The sequence below is a fragment of the Gobio gobio genome, assembly GCF_949357685.1.
Source record: "Gobio gobio genome assembly, chromosome: 3".
Classification (NCBI taxonomy): Eukaryota; Metazoa; Chordata; class Actinopteri; order Cypriniformes; family Gobionidae; genus Gobio; species Gobio gobio.
In genome coordinates, this window is record NC_137099.1 from 25,385,263 (window position 1) to 25,412,698 (window position 27,436).

The following is a 27,436-nucleotide window of genomic DNA, read 5'->3' on the forward strand; positions in this document are numbered from 1 at the left end:
TCGCTCATCCATGTCTTTATGGACCTTGCTTTGTGCACTGGTGCACAGTCATGTTGGAACAGGAAGGGGTCATCCCCAAACGGTTCCCACAAAGTTGGGAGCATGAAATTGTCCAAAATGTCTTGGTATGCTGAAACATTAAGAGTTCCTTTCACTGGAACTATAGGGCCGAGCCCAATCCCTGAAAAACAATCCCACATCTTAATCCGCCCTCCACCAAACTTTACTCTTGGCACATTGCAGTCAGGAAAGTACAGTTCTCCTGGCAACTGCCAAACCAAGACTCGTCCATCGTATTGCCTGACAGAGAAGCGTGATTCATCACTCCAGAGAACACGTCTCCACTGCTCTAGAGTCCAGTGGTGGCGTGCTTTACACCACTGCATCCGACGCTTTGCATTGCACTTGGTGATGTGAGGCTTGGATGCAGCTGCTCAGCCATGTAAACCCATTCCATGAAGCTCTCTATGCACTGTTCTTGAGCTAATCTGAAGGCTGAAGTTTGGAGGTCTGTAGCTATTGACTCTGCAGAATGTTGGCAACTTCTGTGCCTCAGCATGCACAAATTTTTCATGGCTTACCACTTTGTTGCTGTTGCTGTTATTCCCAATTGCTTCCACTTTGTTATAATACCACTAACATTTGACCATGGAATATTTAGTAGTGAGGAAATTTCACGAATGGACTTGTACAGATGATAATAGTTTTATTATAAGTTTAATAATATATAATATTTAGGTCACACTTTGGATTAGGGTCCAATTTTTACTATTAAATGACTATTAACTATGACTTTTGCCTCAATAAACTCCTAATTACTGCTTATTATTAGTTAGTGAGGTAGTTGTTATGTTTAGGTATTGGGTGGTAATTGGGTAGGATTAAGGGATGTAGAATATGTTCATGCAGAATAAGGCATTAATATGTGTTTTATAAGTACAAATAAACAGCCAATATCCTAGTAACATGCATGCTAACTAGTTAACAGTGAGAATTGGACCCTAAACTAAAGTGTTACCAATAGTTATGTTACTCTTACTTGTGATCAATATTTATTTATTATTAATAAACAGAATTTTTTCATTTTATTTAAGTGTCTATTTAGAATACATAAAATGCTAGCTATGAAATTAGCCAGACAAAGTATTCAGCCCTTTTATCCTTATGTCATTTTCATCACCATCACTTCCACCATAGAATGAAAGATAATTAGTGATTTGGTGGACATTACTTCAGAACGTGATTCCATTCACCATTCAGGAAAATATTGTATAAAATGTACAATATGTACTATTGGACATTGATAGTAGACAATTAAAATTGTGTTTTATGTGAGTTTAATATCTAAAAGATCCAAAGTTCCTACGGAAGTAGCACTCTATTTATGTACTAAATATTTTCTTATTGGTTTTAGAATGACATCAGAGTGTTGCCTGTGTCATCTTGTATATTCCAAGTCAGCTTGGTGTTTATGATCTGAGCTCTGGGTATTATTTTAGAGTATTATTAGTCTAGATCTACTCTAGCCTGGGGGTGGTCTTTGTTTTTAGTCTCTCTTTCGTGAACCGGGTCTCAGTCACTGTGGCTCATGAATCTCTGGTTACTGGAATCTTTCAATAATTAATGTCTCTTGAATTCTAACACCAGCCTCCTAAAACAAGAAGTGCGTGTGTGTTTATTTGTCCCGTGGCTCCATAATTGGGTTTAGCTAGTCCCGGGGAAACGTCTTTTCTGTTTCTTATTGGAGTTAAGAGTCTGCTGAGTGCATATGTGATAATATCCTGGCAGAGATTTGAGTGGAACAGGAGTTTTGAGTGGGAGATTTAATACAGCTTTGTCATTGACAGGAAAATGACACTCAGGACACAGGAGCTGATGTAACAGGCAACTGCCATTCAGAACATAACAACCAGCACGGCAATTTGCAGGTGGGCTACATATTCGCTTTTCCTGTTATAATACTAATGTGATCTGTTTCGTAACAGTTCTGTGCTGTCGTAATCTGACCAACATGAACCAGTTGCTTTTCACAGACTGTTGACATTTGTTTTTCAAGCTTCAACTTGGTACTTGATTTGTTGGTTGTTTAAAGCACAGTCTATTGTTTAGATTTCCCACTTCAAAATGATAGACTATTGTGGTGTCATACAGCAGCCGATTTTGTAAACAGTGGTTGTTTTTAATTAGTTGCACTTAAGAAGTTAGTAGGCCAAAGAGAAAGTTTTTTTTCCACTGACCTAATTTAGTGTGGTCATTCTAGCTGCCAGGGTTTAACTGGGGAGGATATTTGTTGACAGGATTTGTGTGACATCATCTCTTATTCACATGATGGTTTTGGTTTACTCAAGAACGCAAGTGTGTACAGCACTTGCCGCCTGATTGGCTTGTTGAGAGCACATCTGAACATTTTGTCATTGACTATGTAACTTTTTGCTACTTTGCTATGGTTCTGTGCTGGGCAAGAACACCCTGCGAATCCATGCAGCCTAGCATGGATGATATCAGGGAGAGCAGTGATAAACAGGTGAACAGAACCAATATAATCTATTGCAGATATCATTAATGTCAATATTTAATGTACAACATCATTTGGGAATTTAGTCTGATTCAAGGGAAATCAAAATGCCAAATCCTGACTGGATGAGAGGAGGAGCTGGGGATGGAGGAGGGTAATTAGCTCCGGAGAAACGCGATAGCTGCTGATAATACTGAAGACGCTTTTACATGTATGCTGTGATAGACATCATATTCCTGTAGCTGGACGTATATATCATCTGACAGTCAGCTGATGCAAGCATGACTAACGCAACCTGCCATACTAATGCTACGCTTGATATTTATTAGTCTTTTTTTACATCTACTAATACATTTTTTACATTTCAAGTTGTCTTGATTAGTTAATGTATTATGAACAAACATGAATTAAAAATGAACAACCATATATTTATAAATTACATTAACATAGATTAATAAAGGCTGTAAAATGTTAATTGTTAGTTCAATTCAATTGAAACCTGATGCATTAAATGTTAACAGATTTAGTCTTATTGTATATTGTTACCATATTCTTACATCATTTAACATACACTAACGTTCAAAAGTTTGGAGACAGTAAGATTTTTTTTAAAGAAATACTTGAATCTAATCTAATCTAAAGTCAAGTGACAGTAAAAACATTTATAATGTTACAAAAAGTGTTTTCAAATTATGTACTTTTGACTTTCTATTGATCCTATTTATCATAAATCCTAAAAAATAGTATCACAGTATCATATCACAAAAATATCAAGCAGCTTAACTGTTTTCAACATTTATAATAATAATGAATGTTTCTTGAGCACCAAATCATCATATCAAATCATCTAAACTAATCCTGTAACCCTGAGTTTAAACTATAACCATGGTACTACAAGCATCTGGTTTAGCTCTACGTAGGCCTATGTTATTTATCTATAACATGTCATGACATGCACGAGTCGGTGGGCGGGGCTACAGAATTAGGCGTTTGTCTTGAGGCGGCGTTTCACTGAACTCTAACGTCACAGGTAAGAACATTGGCAGATCGATCGTTTGCTGAGCCAGCTGTCAATAAAATCTTTCCTTTGACTAACAAGGAAGTTTTCTCCTCTGAAACTTACAGGATATTCTTATATTACGATGACCTTTTATAGATCAAATGCTCAAGGGAAAGTTGATTTCTCAATTAAGAAGCTAATGCTAATGATTTGCAAAGGTATCATGTTGTGACTTTACTTGTTGTCGAGGCACATGACTATTAACTAATTGTTAAAGGGGCTATATGCAACTTTTTCCCCAAAATAAACGTAACAATAGCCTTTTTATTTTACCTTTTATGACTCAAACATCTCCTGATGAGCATACTGACACCTTGTCCGCTCACAGTGGGTGCACCTATAAGCCTGTATCCTATTTTTCCTATTTTCTGTCGGGTCGTATTTTTCCCGCACTGTCTGCGGATGTGACGTCACCACCGCTGCGAGAGCGAGCAGAAAATAAGAGCAGTTCTGTTTTTTGGCCACAGGTGTCAGTCGCGAGTTTAAATTTCAGAAAAACGCATATAGCCCCTTTAATGTCATATGTTCATTAGTTGCTATACTATATGTATATGAAAGAAATTTTGCATTAAACAAGTAATTAAATTATTAATTCAATAATCAATAAATGATTAAAAATGTAATTATTTAGTGAAGTTTTTAAGCAATATTAGCTGTTTTAAATTTGTACTGTATTTTGATCAAATGAATGCGGCCCTAGTGAGCATAAGAGACTTCTTTCAAAAACCTTTGAATGGTAGTATATTTACCAATTTCATTTGACTTGCATTTGGCCCTTGTCAAGAGGGCATGTTGTGGGTTTGATACATTGAGCCAGGCATTGGGTTTGGTAGAAGTTGCATTTCTTGTCTTGACAACAATAAATGTATCTGACATCATCTGTTGATGACTTTTAAAAAAAAAAGTGCAAGAAATTACTCATCAGAGAATTGTTCTTGTTGCTATGAATGTCATTCAGTCACACATTGGCTGGCACCGACTCGACTGGGATGTCTCTCGAGATCTGTATGCCTGTGTACTAAATAAACACTTTCAGCACTGGAAATGAAGCATTGCTGAAGGACAGATGTTTAAAAGGGCTCTTAGCCACTCCAGAGATTCTTTTGCTTTCCGTTTACCGCATAATATGCAAAGAAAATAGGCCATTTCACTGAATAAAGATGCCTGATGCTTTTTTCTGTTTGTGTTGCAGACAAATTCCCACTGTCAGAACAGCAAGATGGAGGCTGATGCTAAAACCGTCTCCATCCCCACAAGTGGCTATGAGAGAAGCATAACTGTAGTCAGGGGAAACTCCAGTCTGGGTATGTTAACCCTGTTCATTACACTCTTCCTGTCTGTCGTCTTATACATCCTCAGTATATTTCACAGAGAAGTGAACTCTGTGAGAGATCTGTAAAACATCTGTTTGCATCTTGTGTATAGATGTTGTATGTGTGTGTGTGTGGTGCAGCTCTGGGTGTGAATCTTAAAAACCTCACAAACTAGCCCAGATGAAACGACTCATGCATTTTATTCTGTTTTGTAGCTTTGTATTAGTACATGATATGATGTTTTACATATCCTTTTTGCTATCTAGCCTGTACTTTAGTTTGTATTTTTGTATGAATGGTTTTAAAGAGTGGTAATGTCTGGTTGTTGGTTTTTTTTATGTTTTCAGTCAAGTCAAACTCAGAGCTCAACAAAAGTTGTTTTGTTTTGTTGTTTTTTCCCGCTGGGCTAGTAGTAGAGATTTGTACTTGGCCTATCATTATTTTCCCTGTTCCTACCACAATATGTATACAGTTGCAAGAAAAAGTATGTGAACCGCTTGCAGAATCTGTGAAAATGTGAATAATTTTAACTAAAGAAGAGGGATCATACAATATGCATGTTATTTTTTATTTAGTACTGTCCTGAATAAGATATTTTACATAAAAAATGTTTACATATAGTCCACAAGACAAAAAAATGCTGAATTTATTCAAATGACCCCGTTCAAAAGTTTATGAACCATTGATTCGCAATACTTTGTGTCATTCCCTGGATGATCCATGGCTGTTTTTTGTTTGTTTGTTTTTGTGATGGTTGTTCATGAGTCCCTTGTTTTTCCTGAGCAGTTAAACTGCTCAATGTTCTTTCAGAAAAAATCCTCCAGGTCCTGCTAATTCTTCAGTTTTCCAGCATCTTTTGCATATTTGAACCCTCTCCAGCAGTGACTGTATGATTTTGAGATCCATCTTTTCACATTGAGTACAATTGAGGGACTCAAACACAACTTTTAAAAAAGGTTGAAACATTCGCTGATGCTTCAGAAGGAAACACGATGCATTAAGAGCCGGGGGGTGAAAACATATTGAATTTGAAGATAAAGGTAAATTGTACTTAAATTGTCTTCCAGGAAACATGCAAGTATCAAGAACAACCATCACAAAACAAAAAAACAGCCGTGGGTCATCCAGGGAACGACACACATTATTGAGAATCAATGGTTCATAAACTTTTGAATGGGTCATTTTAATAAATTCAGCTATTTTTTTTGTCTTGTGGACTATATGTAAACACGTTTTTATGTAAAATATCTTTTTCAGGACAGTACTAAATAAAAAATAACGCATTTTGTATGATCCCTCTTATGTTGTTAAAGTTATTCACATTTTCACAGATTCTGCAAGCTGTTCACTTACTTTTTCTTGCAACTGTATATTTTTATTGCATAGAAAAGTAAGTACAGTATATTATTTATTTATATTAAATCGGTAAAACTTTACAATAAGGTTTCATTTTTAACATTAGTGAAATATATTAACTAACATGAACTAACAATGAACAATACATTTGTTACAGTATTCATCTTTGTTAATGTTAGTTTATAAAAATCCAGTTGTTCATTGTTTGTTCATGTTAGTTCACAGTGAACTAATGTTAACAAATACAACATTTGATTTTCATAATGTATTATTAAATGTTGTAAAGTAAAGTGTTACCATGGACAAATTCAATCAATCAATCAAAAGAGACTTTAAAAACTTTTTTAATGTCATAAAATGTTTCCAGTTGAAATAAATGCTGTTCAATTGATCTTTCTATTCATCAAAGAATTTTGAGAAAAAAGGAAAAAAAAAATCCTCAAAAATAAATTTTTACAGCATAATTGTTTTCAACATTGATAATAATCATAAATGTTTCTTGAGCACCAAATCCTCATATTAGAATGATTTCTGAAGGATCTTGTGGCACTGAAGACTGGAGGAATCGCTGCTGAAAATTCAGCTTTGATCACAGTAATAAATTACATTTGAAAATATATTTTAAAAACGCTATTTTAAGTAGTAATGTAATTATATTTCTTTATGCTGTATTTTTGACCAAATAAATGCAGCCCAAATTTTCAGCCCATTTTTACCAATGCATCTAAGATTTTCACAAATCAATCACTCAAACAATTTTAACAAAACTTTATCAATGTCAGCTCCATAACTTTACTAGAGATGTATTTTAGCACAATTTGCTACAATAATGTTGAATAAATCACAGAACACATGTCCGAGTAGGGTAAGTGTCAGTCCTGTCAGCCGCCCCGAAGCTCACACTGGCCTCAGGCCATCAATTGTTTAGCCCTGCAGTGTGTTTATGCAGCTACACCATATCATTGGCAAAACCATAAGGCTCAGTGAAGAATATAGAAGTAATGGCCTCCAATTAAAACTTGATCGTTCTCTTTTTCTTTCTTTTTGATCAAGTATTTATACCAATGAATATTCATCCCACTTGACACAAGGCTCTGCATGAGTGTTATTTAATTCATCAATTCCAGCATCCCATTTCATCTTCATTTTTTTCTTAATTGACGTTACAGTCAGTTCTTTATGAGTCAGTTATTTATGTTGGATGACGGAATAGAGATTTATAAATCGTGATGTGTTGTGTCTCTTATTGTGTGTCTTTTGCTCTGGTGTTCTCTTGTGTCATCTCTGTCCTGTGCACTGCTGTAACTAGCGCACTATGATTGTACTGTAATTTGACTGTTCAGACACGAAACATGATAAATGGATGTTCAAATTGAAAATAAAAACTTCAAAATCAATGAATCTCAAATTCTTTACGACCATAGTGTTGTCTCCATGTTTGGTGTGTGTTTCCTTGCATGTTAGCTCTCATGTCTTTTTATGTTGCATGTGTTTTCTCTTTGCGTGGACTCCTAATTATTTATAAATCATCATTATATTTGTTATAGGCTTGCATGGTGCATTATTCAAATTGAGAGCCATTTAGACAGATTTACAACAAAGTGTAGTACAAAGCCAACCAGTCACTTTATACCCACAATGTCAGCGGCATGGTTTGAAGTTCATTATGTAGAAAATAAGCTCAGCTTCATAATCGTAAAATGAATTGTTGAAGGATCACGCTGTGATTTTAATACAACACTGAGTCAAAGCCACCACTTAATATGTCATGAAAGGTGAGTGAGGGGTTTTAAGACCCTCTCAAATGCAATGACTCTACATGGTGCGCCAACGTTTTTCATTGTTGCTTAGGAAAAAAATCTTGCATTGCTTTGAATAAGAGTTTGAATCAGTAAGACAGACAGTTAGCGGATGATGATAGTCCATTGATAGTTTTAAAGAAAGGGAATGTCTGATGTGGTTAAATTTCCACTGTCACACTCATCCCCACTGTCACACTTTAACACGTTATGATGATCTCGTTTAAATGAAAATGACTAAATATTTATACACTTAAAATAACTCGTATGGGACGGCCTGGGGCTGATTGTCACACTTCTTAAGCCCAATTTATACTTCTGCGTGGAGTGTACGCGGTAGCTACGTCGTAGGCTGTGTGTTCCACGCGTAGCCTACAACGCACCCTGACGTGCTCCTCTCCAAAAATTTAACAACGCGTCAATTATTCGCTGACCACAAGCACTGTGATTGGTCTGCCAGAACCCCTCCCTCAGGGGTACACATGCTCCCTCTGCATGTGTCGAAGCGGACAAGGATGCAAAAGTATAAATGAAAATCGACGTGTAGCCCACAGCATAGAGGCTACAGCGCAGGTCCGACGCAGGAGTATAAATCAGCCTTTACTTCAGTGAATATTTGTCAATGTAGGTTTAATTTTGAAACCCATTTCTGTACTGGCACATATCTTATAGTCTTGCCTACAAACAAAGCAATTTCCACTGTTATTTACAGAACAAATCCAGTGTATCGAACACACATTGACCTTTTCACACTATATGAGATGATTTGTGACTGGAACCTACCATTAAACAGCCCATTATAGGTTTTCTAGTAAAATGTAAACAGTATTACAATTAATAAACAGCAAATATGTTAAAGGTAATGAACAAAAATGTCAAATCAAAATACACTTGTGACCAAACAAGCACATAGCCTGAGGTTACTGTGTGTGTGTGTGTGTGTGTGTAGGAATGACAGTGAGTGCTTTAAAGGATGGTTCAGGCATCATAATCCGCTCTGTGGTTCATGGTGGGTCGATCAGTAAAGACGGGAGACTGGCAGTAGGGGATGGAATCGTTGCCATCAATGGAGAATCTACCACTAACCTGACTAATGCACAAGCCAGAGCCATGCTACGCAGACATTCACTGATTGGACCTGATCTCAGGTGCTCACATACACAAACACACACATACTCACACCTGGTTACCATGTTTTTGGGGACTTTCCATAGACATAATGATTTTTATACTGTTCTAAAAGACAGAAAACTTTCACACTTCGCACTTTTACATAAAAAATAAATAAATAAAAAACATCACTTAGTATGATTTATATGCTCTTTTCCTCATAGGGACCAAAAAATGTCCCCACAAGGACAATGCTTTTGGATATTGCCATCTTAATGTAGCATTTACTATCATAATGTAGGGTTTTACCAGGACACTCACACTCACATTTACCTAGCTTTGGCTAAATGAGGATGTAACATTGATTTCTAGTTCTGTTTTTATATTAAGCTAATTTAAATGAACAGGATAACAATAATGGTAACACTTTAAATCAAGTAATGTTGATTAACTAAGTTACGTTTCATTAGTTAACTTTAGTTAACTACTTTAGTTAACATGAATAATACTTCTACAGCATTAATCTTATTAATCTAAATTGAATGTTAATTTCAACATTTACTAATGCATTATTAAAATCAAAAGTTGTGTTTGTTAACATTAGATAATGCACTGAACTAGCATGAACAAACAATGAATAACTATATTTTTAAAAAAGATGAATAAATACTGTAACAAATGTTTTGTTCATTGTTAGTTAATGTTAGTTAATACATTAACTAATGTTATCTTCTAATGAATCCTTATTGTAAAGTGTTACCACAATAACATTATAATATTAATCATATATTTACAATAACAGTTATTGTATTATATTAAACAGATGGTATTCTTTTTATTTCCTTAAAATAAGTTTGATTGTATATAAATGAACAAAAGTTTGGGGTCTGCATTTTTTCATGTATTTGAAAGAAGTCTCTTGTGCTCACCAAGGCTGCATTTGTTGAATCAAATATACATTAAAAAAAGTAATACTCTAAATCTATTTTAAAATTTAAACAGTTTTCAATTTGAATATATTTAAAATATATTTTTTCAGCAGCCATTACTCCAGTCTTTATTTTTACCTTCAGAAATCATTCTAATATGCTATATATGCATATTTCTTATTATTACCAATGCTGAATATATTTATGCTGCTTAATATTTTTTTTAGGAACCGTGAAATTGTTTGAAATACATATATTTTGTAACATTATAAATGTTTTTACTGCCACTTTTGATCAATTTAATGCATCCATGCTGAATAAAAGTGTTCATTTCTTGGAGAGAGAAAAACTTGCTGACCCCAAACTTTTGAATAGTAGTTTAAGTTAAAACTATTTTTTATTAAACAACACAAGTACTTTAAACATTATTGATCTTGTGTAAGTTGAAGAGATAAAACTAATTTAAAAAATGTAAAGAAAGGTGATGTTCTAGCAAGTAGCACATTTCATTTGCGTTGGAATTGGCTTTTTCATCAATACAGCTTCATTCAATGCATTTTTTGCTTGTTCTTGTCCATTTTGGTGAATTTCAGTGTGATGTACGTACCTGCTGCCTTCCTGGACATGCACAGAGCCAGCTACACTCAATCAAAAGAGGAAATAGAAATACACAGAACAGCTACTGTCCAATCCAGGCACTCACAGAACCTTCCTTTTAAACCCCTGTAAGGAATCAGATTTTTTTTCTGTTTGTTTTGTTGTTTCTTATGGTGTTCTAATGCATATGTGCTTTGTGTTAGAGAATGCATTTCTGAGCAACAAAGTACAGTAGATGGTAAAGGATTAAATGGAAAGACTCAAGCAGAAGAAGAAAATGAAAGAATAGATAACCACAGTCAAATAAAACAAAGAGAGGACGGTGAAAGACTGGAAAAAAAGGTGAAGAATGAAAAAACGGCCTTGAAGAGTGAGAACGGACAAAGACGAGGGAGAGGAAAAGACAGACGAAAAGATGAAGAAGAGACACATGGGAAAGATAGCTCATGGAGTCAGCCTAGAAGGTATCAATTAAATAACAAAATGGTGCAGCATTCACACTTAGTATGTTCATGTGTAATGGTGATATTTTATTTGTCCTTTAGAATAACACTGTTTAGGGCTGGGGGCACGTGCCTTGGCTTCAGTGTGGTGGGGGGTCGTGGTATGGGCAGTCGACTGAGCAATGGAGAAATAAGACGGGGCATCTTCATAAACCATATCGCGGAGGACAGTCCAGCCGCACACAACAGCACTCTAAAAAAAGGAGACCGAATTCTTCAGGTGTGTGTGTGCATGTTTTTTATTAAAGAGTAGCTTTTAACTATTGGCCTGCTCTACTTTATTGCTTATTCTAGCCAAGAACTGCTCGCTTGGACAAGAAGACAGTGTCTGAAATACCAATAACAGAAAATGCTTGCTCAGATAAAGATATGGCATTCTATTTGTACAGAAGACATGGAAGAAACTGGCAGAAAATCATTTTGATCAGAAGAACAAAAAAATTAACAATTATTTCTCAGATGTAAATCAAAACACTTTAATTTAAGATGTCCTTGGTATTGTGTAATTACACATAAGTACTGAGTAATAATAATTAACAGCATGTTCTTATTATTGTTACTCAAAACAAAGCAGAATATAAAACTACAACATTAATCTTATGATTAAAGCCAGCATGAAACTGAAGTTGCAATAGTCTTTTCTTCCCTATTGTGACGTTTTTCTGAGTAAACGGCTTCACGAACAAGAAAAATGTAGGGCAGGACTTGATTGAGTGTCTATTGAATTGTTGGATAATTTTAGTTTGCTATTGCGGTGATCTCATGTGATTGACAGGTTGTCCCGCCCTTGCACCAGTAGACACGTCATCAGAGAAGAAAAGGGTTGTCGTTGAAAGAGGGAGGGGAAGTTATTTTAATTAAAAATTATGGGGGCACATGAATTTTTCACCTTTCACAAAACAATTATGTGAAAGGTGAGTTTAAAATTATGATTCAGCAAAAATAATTCTGAAAATTCTGTCATTATTTACTCAGCCTCATTCCAAACCTGCACAAAAAAAAGTTAATGTATATAAATGATATATAAAATATATATTATATAAAAAAAAAAAAAAAAAAAAAAAAAAAAAAAATATATATATATATATATATATATATATATATATATATATATATATATATATATATATATATATATATATATATATATATATATATATATATATATATATATATATATATATATATATATATATATATTAGTGGTGGGCCGTTATCGGCGTTAACGTGCTGCGTTAACGCAAGACTCTTATCGGGCGATAAAAAAAATATCGCCGTTAATCTATTCTCAAAGTTGAGTTGGGAGCTGGGTCCATACTACGCCATCTATGATGACTTTCACCTTGATATTCGATGTGACATCGCCTGGCTGCGGTAGACAATCAATATTTCTGATCTCAGACTTTTGAAACCATATTTATATGTATATTTTATATATACACTATATATCCTGACCACTCTTAAAAGAAAGTAAATGAGAACTCAGGCTGCCAAGCATTTAAAAGGATGCAAAAAGCACAATAAAAGTATCATAAAAATACATTCTCAGTTATCAGATGATATGCACTTGTAGTGTACTTCAAATCAAAGTTAATTTTTACTAAAACTGTACTATGCAGATGATATAATATTAATGAAAAAAGGCCACTTAAACGTCCTTAAAGAGAGTACAATTTTTAAAAGTGTGAACTTGGTCAAATTAAGTTTGACTTTAAAGTACATTTTAAATCACTATGTTTTAATAATCCTTTGTTTAAAGACCAACATACTAATCAACATGCTGATGTTGATCAACATATTAAAGCACATGAAAGTGCTTGATTATACAGTGCATCCGGAAAGTATTCACAGCGCTTCACTTTTTCCACATTTTGTTATGTTTCAGCCTTATTCCAAAATAGATTAAATTCATTATTTTTTTTCCTTAATTCTAAGAACAATACCCCATTATGACAACGTGAAAGAAGTTTGTTTAAAATGTACATAAGTATTCACAGCCTTTGCCCTGACACTCAAAATCGAGCTCAGGTGCTCCTGTTTCCACTGATCATCCTTGAGATGTTTCTACAACTTGATTGGAGTCCACCTGTGCTAAATTCAGTTGATTGGACTTGATTTGGAAAGGCACACACCTGTCTATATAAGGTGCCACAGTTAACAGTGCATGTCAGAGCACAAACCAAGCTATGAAGACCAAGGAATTGTCTGTTGACCTTTGAGACAAAATTGTATCAAGGCACAGATCTGGGGAAGGGTACAGAAAAATGTACTGTATACAGCATTGAAGGTCCCAATGAGCAGAATGACCTCCATCATCTGTAAATGCAAGAAGTTTGGAACCACCAGGACTCTTCCCAGAACTGGCCGCCCGGCCAAACTGAGCAATTGGGGGAGAAGGGCCTTAGTCAGGGCGGTGACCAAGAACTCCGACAGAGCTCCAGCGTTTCTCTGTGGAGAGAGGAGAAACTTCCAGAAGAACAACCATCTCTGCAGCACTCCACCAATCAGGCCTGTATGATACAGTGGCCAGACGTCACATGACAGCCCGCCTGTCATGTTTTGCCAAAAGGCACCTGAAGGACTCTCAGACCACGAGAAACAAAATTCTCTGGTCTGATGAAACAAGATTGAACTTTTTGGCCTGAATGGCAAGCGTCATGTCTGGAGGAAACCAGGCACCGCTCATCACCTGGCCAATACCATCCCTAAAGTGAAGCATGGTGGTGGCAGCATCATGCTGTGGGGATGTTTTTCAGCAGCAGGAACTGGGAAATTAGTCAGGATCGAGGGAAAGATGAATGCAGCAATTTACAGAGGCATCCTTGATGAAAACCTGCTCCAGAGCGCTCTGGACCTCAGGCTGGGGCTACGGTTCATCTTCCAACAGGACAACCACCTTAAGCACACAGCCAAGATAACAAAGGAGTGGCTACGGGACAACTCTGTGAATGTCCTTGAGTGGCCCAGCCAGAGCCCAGACTTGAACCCGATTGAACATCTCTGGAGAGATCTGAGATGGCTGTGCATCGACGTTCCTCATCCAACCTGATGAATGTTGAGAGGTCCTGCAAAGAAGAATGGGAGAAACTGCCCAAAATAGGTGTGTCAAGCTTGTAGCATCATACTCAAAAAGACTTGAGGTTGTAATTGGTACCAAAGGTGCTTCAACAAAGTATTGAGCAACAAAGTATTTTCTATTTTTAATAAATTTGAAAAGATTTCAAACAAACTTCTTTCATGTTGTCATTATGGGGTATTGTTTATAGAAATAAGGAAAACAATAATGAATTTAATCAATTTTGGAATAAGGCTGTAACATAACAAAATGTGGAAAAAGTGAAGCGCTGTGAATACTACAATGCACTGTACATGGCATAGAAATTTCAACAACATCAAAAAACAAACATGAAAGTATTTTTAGTTTACAATATGCTTGACAATATATTTGGCAGTACACTTAAACAGTATTTCAAAGACAACTGAAGTAATTATGAAATTACATATAAAGATGTACTTAAATCCTACTAAAGTGGTTCAAATTCAGCTAATTGCATTTAATATAAATTTAAATTACAATACATTTTCATTTAATTGCAGTTAACATTTAATTGAGTGTCCATTATTTTTAATTGGCAATTAACAGTTTATTTTATGTTGTAGTTATACTTTACATGTACTTACTATATGCAACTAACCCTAAACCAAACCCTAACTCTAACTTAACCCCAATAGTAAGTACATGTAGTTAATTAATGTTATGCAGTACTTATTTGTGTAACATAGTAACATCGTCGCCTTAAAATAAAGTGTAACTGTATGTTCTCTTAATGTGTATTATTTCTGTAATAAGTACTCTTTTTCTTTTTTTCCCTCTTTGGCATTTTGGAGCTTGACAGCCCTAGTTCTCATTCGCTTTCATTATACTGGAAAGGTCAGGCCAGGAGATTTTTCAAAAATTCACTTTTTGTGAAAATAAAATAAAAGGTTAAAACAAAAAGTTTGAAACAACTTGAAAGTGTATAAAAAAAATCACAATCAGATGGTCATATTGGAATTGGTGATTTTACTCTGCTCTTGCCATTTTTATGTGAAATATTAATCAGACGGCTTGAGACAGAGACTAGTGTTGATGAACAGTTATGGGAATTGGATGACGTATAATGATCTCCATCTGCTGGTCATAATAAGCTAATGCATCACTCATATTCTGACCTAAATAAACTAGATAACAAGATTAGTTTAAAGAAAATCTAGGGAAAACTGAAGGTAGAAGTACTGTATATTGAAAGAAATTAGAGACTCTGGAGAAAGAACTTCACACATTGCATTTTTAATGTGTGTGTTGGCAGGTTCAAGGTGTAGATGTGAGTGATTTCACTCATGAAGAAGTTGTTGAGGCAATTCGTCAGGCAGGAGACAGAGTAGAGCTACTAGTGCAGAGTCCTCAGGTAACACAGAGATGCACATGCACACACATAATCACTTTACAAATATCCATACTCAGTGCTAGACACTAGACAAGAAAAAACATGAGAACATAACACATTTATTTCCTCTCTATGCCCAGTTTTCAGCCCCTGGCTCCTGCACTGAAGATGATAATGTATCAAAATCACATTTTCAAAATCATCAGGTATGTTTCTGCTTACGCTATTGTGTATTATTGGTGTCTTTTTTAGGAGATGTATATGGTAATATGAAAGTTTTCTCCTTTTTAGGAACCCAAGATCCCCAATAATCTCTCCCCAACCTACCCCTTCAGCCCTATTCCCTTTAAGGTCTGTAATGTGTGTTTGCTTAGCAATAATCTAATATATGGATATAAGTTACATATTATCTGCATGCTGAACACTACCCTTGTGAAAAAAGAAGTCTTTAGCATACTTTAAAAAAAGATACTTAAATGTGCAAAGAAACTCTTAAGTGCATGTTAATTACAAATAAAAGTTTAAATTTATATTAAATGCAATTAGCTGAATTTTAGAGTGAAATTCAGTGTTTAATTTAGTGTTTTGACCCACTTAAGTATTACAGTTTATATACTTCAATTGTCTTTGAAATATGGCTAAAGTGTAATTTACTTACCAGCATTTATGGTAAACAAAATATATAATTTCTATTAAAACTTGTGTGTAATGTATGTGAATATATTTCCAATTACATTTGTATTAATGTATTCCAATATATCATTCATTGGATCATTGGAATCACTTTCAGAATAATTTTTTCCAGCCGATGAATGTTATAAACATTGACAGCCAATCAGAATCCATCCTGCTTTAAGAGCTCGAACATTTAGGGCCCTATTTTAACGATCTGAAACGCAAGTGTCAAAGCGCGAACCGCAAGTAACTTTGTGGGCGGGTCTCGGCGCTGTTGCTATTTTCCCGGCGGGATAGATGGCTCTTGCGCCCGGCGCAAATCTAAAATGGGTTGGTCTGAAGTAGCTTCATTATTCATAGGTGTGGTTTGGGCGTAACGTGAATAAACCAATCAGAGCGTCATCCAACATTCCCTGTAAAAGCAGGTGCGCAAGTTCCATTATGGATTGCTATTATTATGGCGTATTTACCAGGCGCATGGCAGGAGCGGTTCACAGCCGAGGAGACTGATGTTCTTGTAAGAGCAGTGAAAGACAGAGAAGTGAAGTTGTAATGTTGTACATTATGGTAAAGGTGATGTCTTTTTTTTTTCAGTCTTTCAGTTTTTTCAGTTTTTCAGTCGATTTTTTTTCCTGGTTCTTGACGGACAAACCAATTTGTCAGATGTCCTTATATACATATATGTCTTGCCACTATTGGGCAAACAGGTCTTATCCTTAATTATTACAATTAGCCTGAATCATTTGTAAGCTAGATTTATGCCTATTTTTTCACATCTTCGTGGCACACCACAATGATTTCCGTCATCTCATGTGTTAATATTTTTTTAGTGTAACAATTTATGATTTGCAAAAATAACTGTTGCATCTGTGTAGGTTACATGAGCAAAGTGTATGCGCGTTGTGCACGCTATACATTATGGTCAAGCATGCGCCCTTAAAATAGCATAATGAACAACGCGCCACTGACTTTAGACTAGGTTTTTTCTGGTCAGTGGCGCAATTGTTTAATGGAACAGCAAAATAGCACCAGGGATTGTTTGCGCCGGAACACGCCTCCTTTTTTGCGCTGAACCGAGACACGACCAACTGCAGAACCGCAGAACCATATACGTCACTCACAACAGTCTGAGAGCAACAGCACCACGCCACAGTGACGTCACTCACAACAGTCTGAGAGCAACAGCACCACACCACGGTCTCATGCCGGAAGTGGGCGGAGCTGATTTATCTTCGTATACATTGCTCAATGCTCATGGAGCAATCATACATTGGAGCGTTTCAAACCATGTTAATAATGTCAAGTATTTTATTAATACGTTCTAATTGTAGAGAGGTATAGATAGATAGATATACTCACTTTTCATTAATAGTACATAGTTAAATCATAAAAATACACACATTACACATTGAATATATTTCTAACGCAAGTTATATATGTAATGTAAATTAATATATATATAAAATGTAAGTTTATATATATATATATATATATATAAACCCCATTGCAACGTTTTGTTAAGGATTTTTAAAGTAAAAAGTTTCTATTTATATTATGTCTTTAAAGATTATATTAGATCAATTGAACATAAAGCTTAAAACACTAAAAATGAAAACAAAGATTGAGCATTTGAACATTTATTTATATGACAAAATATTTTTTACTCAAGCATTTCAGAATGAACCTTTTTTCATAGTACATAATACACATTACACAATTCTACACTGGAATGCATAATTCAAGCAGATTCAGATTAATCAAATCCTAAAACAACACACAAATTATTTACTTCCCCAAAGGCATCATATACTAGCTGGGGTTTGCTTTAAAAAAATACACAATCAGACCAAAGAGAATATATTGAACTAGGTTCAAAGTTATTGCACAGCAGGTACATGACAAATTAAATCAAATGAAATCTCCATAAATATACAATTAATTCTGAGACTCCTTTAGTCCAAACACTTAAAAAATACTAAAGGCTCTTTGGCAAGTTGTTGGTCAACCATTTCAGCCTGTGAAAGTTGAAGGGCTTTTTCCTGGTCTTCCTCTTTCAATTTCAGAAAGCACGGCTCCTCCACGAAACCTCTGAAAACGTTTGGTAGTTCGCCTGCAGTGCAGAGGTCTTCTGTGATCCGTGGCTCCTTCATGAGAGAAGGGTACAAAAAATGGGATAAAATGTTGGAAGTTTTTTAACAATCTCGTGTGTTGAAGGATGTAGCATGTATAATAGTTTGTAAAAAAGTTTTGAAATTCAATTTTCCTCATGTCTATATTTGTGACAAATCATACCCTGTCACAAATCAAATTAATTAACCATTTTCAGTTCAAAATGTATACAGAAATCAAAGGCAAGCTTTCACACTGTGCTTATCGTCGTTCTAAACACACTTTTAACCCCGGGTAAAGTAACATTTCACACTTTTATATTTACGTGCTTTGGACAGTCACTGAAACACTGCATTCTATATAAATAATAAATTCACCGTTGGAGAGGAAAAACGTCAAATGCTGACAGAAAACGCAACAATTGCAGTGAAGAAGAGACCATTTTAATTATTTATAGTCTGAAATGTCCATTCAGGATAAACTTGTAATACGAGGACATGCAAAGCTTGAGCATTTATGTAAACATATTGTGTGCAGTGTTCGTCCAATCAGTGACACTGCAAATAAGGACGTTATCCTATGGCTTAGTACAGTACAGTGTGGAACGGCAGTGTATGAATACCCAGGATTAATTGTTCATCTCAGGTAAATGATGATCAGTGTGAAACGAGATAACCCAGGATTCTGTATACCCGGGGTTTACTATTTCAAGTGTGAAAAGCCCTCATGTTTTTCATCCTAATGAAGAGAAGCTCTTATTTTTAAAAAAATGTCTTACTATTAACATGAATATCCCACAGTCAATAGAGCCGACCAACTGTTGTGGAACAGTCTAAAACAATAGAACATTATTAAGTTATTCCTGGAAAAGATGTGACAGATATAACAACACACTATCTGTATAAGTAGCTTATGTCTTTATGAGAGCCTTTTAAAACTAACCTTGTTTTTGATCAGCCTCCATTGTCCTGTGCTGGGGTGAGTCTGCTTGTCAATTTACTGCAACATAATCAAACAGAAATATTATATATAATGTAACCATAAAAATTGTACAAGAGAGACAAGTTTCATTGTTCTCAAGCAAAAATGACCACTTACTGCAAATTCAGAATATAAAAGAAACTTTCAGAACGTCATCCAAATGAACAATATCTATATTTGGCAATTCATATCACATGTTTGGTTGTGTATTTGATTTGATTTTAATAGGACATATTCAGACACATGAAATATTGTTTGTATTTTTTTGGCTTAAGCACATTGTGCTTATATATAAATATATCTACTTGAAACTTTGAAGATGAGATGACATTTTTGACCAAATCATGCAGAAAACCAACTAATTCTAAAGGGATAACAAATAAATACTATTTCTAATGAAAATGAAGTAAAGCTGAGCCTCTCCAAATCGTAATGTGCCTCTATAAATTCGAAAAAAATCCACATAAAACACATTGGTCAGTATCAGAAAAGGTAATTAAATAAAAAATACAGCGCCAACAACAAAGTAAAATCACAAACAATAAATATGTAACTTAAAGCAAGACCATATCAACAGATGCGAGAGACATCGTAAAGCTCGTTTAAAAAAAGATTAGAGCCACGTGCTGTATAAAGTGTTAATACAACAACTATGGATCAAATACACAACACAAATAAACTTGATAGATTAAAACCACAACTCAAAAACAACTGTTTACCGTATTCTCTTTTTCCGCCATGCCGATTGTTTAGTTTTCGTTAACTCCGCCCACTTCCGGTCCTCAGACTGTTGTGAGTGACGTCACTGTGGCGTGGCGCTGTTGCTCTCAGACTGTTGTGAGTGACGTAAATGGGTTCTGCGGTTCTGCAGTTGGTTATTATTGGCTGAACCGCCCAGGTAGCGCAAGTTCATTCACTAGTTTAGCGACGTGTGTCTGTGGAGGGAAAAGCGCGCTTTGCACCCGCACGGGTGCAAAATAGGAATGACACATGCGTCGGTGTACAAAGTCAATTGCGCTGGGTGCAAGATAGGGCCCTTAAAGCGACTAAACACATTTTTAATTAACAGAATGATACTCCACTAGTGTGGATACTAATATAGTTATATATCGTTATAGTTATCTTTATAGTTATCGTTTTTCGCTATAGTAATTTATATCGTGGCATTTTAAGAAAAGTGTCCTTTTATTTCAGTAATATTGTATTATCTGCAAGTACAGTTTTTTTTTTTAAACATACTTTTAAGATTTGACGTAACGCTACACTACAAGTGCACATTCAATACAGTTATGAGCACTTCTTTTTCAGAAGGGTAAATAGCAATAAAACATAACATTTCCTGATCCATGAAGTGACAAAAATGTAATAAAGGCTGTTTTTATCCTTACATGATTTTCTATGGAAACAAACTTTGTCTGCCATGTTTCTTTACACAAATTAAATTGCTGCATTAGTATTTATTAAAAAGAAAATATAATTTTGAATTGTCTGTTTTTGTACTGTACTATTGAGCTGTAAAAGTACAATGAATATAATCACTCTTTATATTGCTTTTGTAGCGTACAGAAGACTGGAAATTGGGGAAGCCTCCACATTTAGTTCCTCCCCTCCTGAAACTACCCTCTAGGCCAGTGGACACAGAAACAGATGGAGTGCAGAAGGTTCCAGAGAGACCACCCCTGCCAGAAGAGGCTTCACATCATCACAGCGAGCAGGAGCAAGACTCTTACTGGAGTATGTTTGTGTGTGTCTATGTGCAGCTCAGCTCAGCTATATACAGTCAAACCTGAAATCTCCTACATTGTGAGGAGCAGGGAATCGTCTCCAAGAGGAAAACTGTTTAATAAGGTTGCAGAAATGTAGAGAGATTTAAATTAGCCTTAGGAGTAAAGCATAGGGGATCAAAAATATTCTTAGCTCAGAATACAAGTCAATGCCTCTATTAGTGTGTCCACTAATGTGTCTGTCGTTTTGTTTGGATGTTTTTGCATGTTTGTGTGTGTGTGTAAGCAGGCCGTATGCAGCAGAGGTATGGCAGTCTGCCTGGAGAGCTTCACATGTTTGATCTGGACTGTGGCTCACACAGCTCTGGACTGGGACTGTGTTTGTCAGAAAACAGAGATGGAGCGCGTGGAAGAATGAGCGTGTACGTGTCAGAGATCAAACCAGACGGGGCTGCTGCTGCAGATGGTCGGCTCAGAGTGGGAGATGAACTACTGGAGGTGAGAATGACCTCCTGAAGTCTTGACTGAACAACTTCAACTTTTCATTTGGCCATTAAAATTATTCCAGACTTTATGCTTTATATATTTTATAGCACATTTTTTTTAATATACACTTAAAAATTGTATAGATTTTTAAGTGTTACCATTGTACACACAGATTTTATTAATTGATTCAATTTGAGGTTACAATTTTTTTAAGGTATCAGTGTTACAATGTAATTATTTATTTAAGTACTGAGTAATATTAATTAAAGGTGTCATGAACTGGCTTTAAAAAATAAATTTATACTGTTGTCTGAGGTCTACTTGTGACGTTCGTGTGTTTTTTACAATCAAAAACATCATAATGAATAAGTAATAGGCTATTTTCTACCCTGGTTTTGAGCCTCTCTCAAGACACGCTCGGTTTTTATGGGCGTGCCGCACTGAAGACCTGGAAGTAAACGCCCACTGCTATGATTGGATAAGCTTTGCATATTTAATGAGCTTCGGCTTCCCCATGAGTACGCTGGAGGCATTGTTTTGAAAGCATGTGGGGAAACAGCAATTGGAATGATTCGTCCCTCAGGGCTCGCTAAATGTCTTTATCAAACAAGCACAATGATTTATCTCTCATTCACCCGCAATTAATATGAATGTTATTTTATATTACTTGGCCCTCCCCATCGGTGGATATACGCGCGCGCCAACATTGCAGACAGCATGATCAAAACTTCCGCGATTGTATTTTTCCTTCAAATATCAAATCAAGAGAGTAAACAACGCACATCAAGAAAGGGAATGTTATTTCACTATTTAAGATGATACGTATTGGAAAAACGCTTGCGAGCCCTGTGACAGTGGTAAGTTATGTTTAGTTAGACATGTACACAATGTAACATTGTATTTGATCTGTAACAATGCAATACTATCACATATTAAAAAAATTTTTTTACATTAGTGTGTTGCTTCATTCATTCATGTAATCTCATCCTGTCTGCAAATCCAGTCTCTTGTTTACAAATGAATCCGTGGTTAAATGAACATAGGTGGTTAAATTAATCTGTGGTTAAATGAACATACGTGCAATGTCTTCCCCACGTGAGCTGGATATTCATTAAAAATAAAGTTCAACCCCACATTCCTAATATTAGAATCCGAAGGAAGCTTATGCAGCGACTGTGTTCTTCCAAAACCAGACAACTCGTAATATCTTGCTATCTTCGGCATGTTTATTGCTCGGTAGCGCGATCAGTTTAGCTCCACGAGTCGGTTGGCGGGGCTACAGAATCGGGCGTACATATTTATCTGTTGAGGCAGCGTTTCAGCATGCGATGACGTCAAGGGTCGACATACTCTGAGATTGAGCGTTTTCTCGGCCTGGTGTCAATAAAAGCTTTTCTTTGACTAACAAGGAAGTTTTCAGCTCCGAAAATGACAGGATATTCTTATATCACAATTAACTTTTATATATCAAAGGCTCAAGGGAAAGTTAATTTCTCAATTCATCACCCCTTTAACAACATGTACTTACTATAGAGTTAGGGTAGGATTAGGGTTTGGTTGATGGTTAGTTGCATGTAATTATGCATCATTTTCTGTTATTACTATGGTAAGTACGTAACAAGGACACTGTAAAATAAAGTGTTACCAAATTTGATAATATGATCTAGCCTTTCTCTTTATAATTCTAGACTTCCGGTTGGGCCTCGAAGGGATGTAGACGTGTCTAACTGAGCTCTCCCACATGAACCTTAAAATTCGTCAACAAGACACTTTTTTCGTTGTTTGAAGCTCTTTATAATTCTATAATTGTAAAAATGTATTTTGCCACATATGAATGTTATAAAACATGGTATGTATTTTTGTATTAGTCTGTGAGTTATGAAGGACAATTAATAAATGTTACAATTGCCCCCAGTCTCCGCAAAATTACTAAAAGAGCAAAACACGTGAAATATGTTTCTTAGCAAAAGTCAAGGTTTTGTCTTCTTCATGGTAATGTGTATATTTTGCAGATAAATGGACAAGTGCTGTATGGACGCAGCCACCTTAATGCAACAGCAATCATCAACAATGTTCCGGCTAAAGTTAGGATTCTGCTCACAAGGTGAGTCATTTTTACAGACTGACACAAGCAGTCTTCCACATGCATTGTAATATATATATTCATCTATGTATATTACTGTGATGTCCAAAAGTGTGAGACTACAATGAAAATTTTGAATAAATGGATTATTAAAGAGATTCTCCAATATGTCTAAGTCTATCATTAAAGGTATTTATCATTTGTAATGAAAATACTGTATGAAATTTTAAATCAAACTAGTATTTTCTCTAAAGGTCTCAGACATTTGGATCTTACTGTTTTTATCTATGTGTTGTGTATATGTAACGTATTTTGATGCACATATTTAATTTTTTCATCAGGAATAAAGATGCACAGAGACAAATGACTACAGGACCAGTGAAGGAGGCAATGGAGCCACACATACACACATAAATAAACTAAAATACATCTCAAAACAGTAAAAGACATAATAAGTATAAGCTATGCTCGATTAATAAATCAAATTGTCAAAAACATTATGAACATGTTCATTACAATATATTTGCATAGCTAGCTGCATGTTTCTGACAAGTTCATTGAAATTCTTCTCTGAAATATTCTTTAATTTGCTTTTCTTTTTTTTTACTGCATCATGACATCTTCTATATCTTATGTCATCTCATAAAAGTTTTATATGTTTAGATGGACAACTGTCCTCTTACATCTCCTGGTATGCATATTAATATGATCCGAGAAGGTCAACATTCAGTTTTATCCCAGGTAAAATCAATCAAAATGTTAGACAAACACATGACACAAAATATCTGCCTGCTTCATTCACTTTGTTCTCATGTTTCTGTTTGCCGGTAGGATGGAAGGATCAGCAGAGAGGATGAACTGAAGTCTCGCTCCTCAGAGAGCCTCAACATTGGTCTTCCTGCTCCAATCAATGCCACATCCAATCATAAGCCTTCCTGTCATCCTGCCAGTCACATGCCCCCCAGCTGCTGTAATCCTCCATCATCTGACATTTCATCAGCTGATGAGAGCAGCCGCTGCGGCTCGACAGCCAATCAGAGCTCTCGCACAGGGCCGCACAGCACTTCTTACTTTGCCCAATGTTCTGTGAGCTCGAACCCCCTTACATGTCCCATCATACCTGGCTGTATAAATACTATTGATATCTGCAAGGGCACCACGGGGCTCGGCCTCAGCATAGTAGGAGGCTGCAACACACTACTGGTGAGGAATTAGGAAACTGAGTATATTAGACTTCACAATATCAAAGCAACTTGAATGCAAACCTACCTGAATATCCAGAGTAAAGTTATATGTTATCTTATAGTGATAGTTCACCCAAAAAGGATAATTTACTCACAGTTATGTCATTTCAAACCTGTATTATTTTCTTTCTTCCATGGAACACAAAAGGATTTTAGAAGAATGTTCACACTGTGTTTTTCTTTACAATGAATCTTTATGGTGAATCAGGGGCTGTTATACTGCAGTATAAAGCATTATCCAAAGCAACTTGCATTGAATTTAAAGGGTTAGTTCACCCAAAAATGAAAATTCTGTCATTAATTACTTACCCTCATGTCGTTCGACACCCGTCAGACCTCCGTTCATCTTCGGAACAGAAATGAAGATATTTTAGTTGAAATCTGATGGCTCTGAAAGGCCTCCATTGACACAATGCCACGGTTCACTCTCAAGACCCTTTAACCATCTCACTACAGTGGCACTACAGTGGTACTTTATGAATCGACGACAATAGTTTTTTTGCGCAAAAAAAACCTAAATAACGACTTACATAGTGATGACGATTTCAAAACAAGGCATCATGAAGCTTCGAAGCGGTATGAATCAGTGAGCCGAATGATGATTCGGATCGCGTGTCAAACCGCCAAACTGCTGAAATTTGGCGATTCAAACCGCTGAATCCACTCGCTGATTCAAACGCTTCGAAGCTTCATGATGCCTTGTTTTGAAATCGTCATCACTATGTAAGTCGTGAGAGGTCTTGAGAGTGAACCGTGGCATTGTGTCAATGGAGGCCTTTCAGAGCCATCAGATTTCAACTAAAATATCTTTATTTCTGTTCCGAAGATGAACGGAGGTCTGACGGGTGTCGAACGACATGAGGGTAAGTAATTAATGACAGAATTTTCATTTTTGGGTGAACTAACCCTTTAACATATACATTTTATCAGTTCATGCATTGCCTGGGAATTTAACCCAAGACCGTGGCATTGTTACTGCTATGCTCTAGTGTTTGAGCTAATGGAAATCACCATAAAAGTGGCTCATGATCTTCAGACGCCATACAGTAGCTTTGAGTGGGAAACTGACTCAATTTTAGTAATTTCTAATGGATTAATGGATGTTCTTCTTGAAACTACTATACTTTTTTTTATTTTTGAGTGAACTATCCTTTAAAAAAATATTCCATAATACAACTTAAATTATGAGATGCTGTTAATTAGTGCAGGAAATCATTTTTACTCATCTCAATAATTAAAAAAAAAAGTAATTTACTGGTGCATACTGACAGGAGGATTTTAAAAACAGAACTATAAAGTTTGCATTTTTGAAGTATGTTTATTTATTTGATTATCAAATAACATTATTATATAATTTGTAAAGATTTTACTATAATTTTTACTTTTTAACTGAGACGTGTGTATGTGTGTGCGTGCGTGCGTGCGTGCGTGCGTGCGTGTGTGTGCGCACCATTGACAGAAGGCTAGAGATGCTCTTGAGAAAGCTGATTAAATATTCCTTTAAATGAATTTTATTTTGAAAATTATTTTGAAGTAGCATGCTGCAATCACCAGAAATCAAAATGGGAATTCAAACAATATTCTTTCTTTCCCCACATATCTGGGGCTTTTTCATGCGGAAATAAACAAAGCTTTTGAACTTTGAAACATTTAAAACAAAGAAAAGTTATTAATGATTTTGCACTATTTCTAGGTCCATGCCAGCTCGTGTTAAAGAATAATTAAATTCTCAGTTCAACTTTTCACATAAATGCTTACAATATAATTTCTTTCTTTCTTTCTTTCTTTCTTTCTTTCTTTCTTTCTTTCTTTCTTTCTTTCTTTCTTTCTTTCTTTCTTTCTTTCTTTCTTTCTTTCTTTCTTTCTTTCTTTCTTTCTTTCTTTCTTTCTATCTTTCGTCCTTTCTATCTTCCTTCCTTCCTTCTTTCCCTCCCCAGGGGAAAATAGTGATTCATGAAGTGAATAAGGATGGTGCGGCACACAGAGATGGCCGGTTGTGGGCTGGAGATCATATACTAGAGGTACAGAACTGCAGCATTCACCAGTGAAGTTGTATAGAATGTAGTTTATTGGTTTCTTCACAAGGAACAAGGTACAATCAAGAGGAACAATCATTACTGTAAACTCATGGCTTAGATAAATAAAAAATGACATCAACAAGGTACAGAGGATATATTTATGAACTGATTAAACTGAACTGAGTATCCAAATAGGGAAATATTGAATCTACTTTTCCTTTCCAAGGTTCTTTGAATGGCTCTTGAGTGTATTCACTGTTCTCTCCTCCAGGTGAACGGCATTGATCTGAGAATGGCCACTCATGAGGAGGCCTTGAGCGTCCTGCGCTTGAGTCCACAGCGTGTGCGATTGTGTATCTACAGAGGCCCTGTGACAGAGAACCACTCCACACACACCCTGCAGAACCACACACCTGAGGACATGTGGGACCTCTTCAGTGTGGAACTGAACTGCAAACCAGGACAGGGACTAGGGCTTTGCATTGTGGGTAAAAGGTAGGCTATTCT

At 35.8% G+C, this 27,436-nt stretch overlaps 1 protein-coding gene and 1 long non-coding RNA gene across 2 annotated transcripts in view; one reads left to right on the forward strand and one right to left on the reverse strand.

Annotated features, from left to right (window-relative positions):
- LOC307124131 (multiple PDZ domain protein) overlaps positions 1-27,436 on the forward strand; it is a 70,409-nt gene that overhangs the window by 33,708 nt on the left and 9,265 nt on the right. Inside the window, exons 17-33 of the mRNA XM_079813170.1 lie at positions 1,848-1,928; positions 4,768-4,879; positions 8,993-9,191; positions 10,676-10,807; positions 10,883-11,143; positions 11,225-11,402; positions 15,532-15,630; positions 15,750-15,815; positions 15,901-15,960; positions 20,934-21,108; positions 21,388-21,596; positions 23,597-23,688; positions 24,009-24,054; positions 24,331-24,408; positions 24,499-24,870; positions 26,849-26,932; positions 27,201-27,424. Of these exons, the coding sequence (XP_079669296.1) occupies positions 1,848-1,928; positions 4,768-4,879; positions 8,993-9,191; positions 10,676-10,807; positions 10,883-11,143; positions 11,225-11,402; positions 15,532-15,630; positions 15,750-15,815; positions 15,901-15,960; positions 20,934-21,108; positions 21,388-21,596; positions 23,597-23,688; positions 24,009-24,054; positions 24,331-24,408; positions 24,499-24,870; positions 26,849-26,932; positions 27,201-27,424 (2,468 nt within the window). The remainder of the gene's footprint in view (positions 1-1,847; positions 1,929-4,767; positions 4,880-8,992; positions 9,192-10,675; positions 10,808-10,882; positions 11,144-11,224; positions 11,403-15,531; positions 15,631-15,749; positions 15,816-15,900; positions 15,961-20,933; positions 21,109-21,387; positions 21,597-23,596; positions 23,689-24,008; positions 24,055-24,330; positions 24,409-24,498; positions 24,871-26,848; positions 26,933-27,200; positions 27,425-27,436) is intronic.
- On the reverse strand, positions 17,908-20,156 carry LOC307123287. Its single transcript, XR_013816150.1, has 4 exons — positions 20,094-20,156; positions 19,336-19,392; positions 19,172-19,225; positions 17,908-18,428 (listed from the first exon to the last, which is right to left on the reverse strand). It is a non-coding gene; the product is annotated as an uncharacterized lncRNA (long non-coding RNA).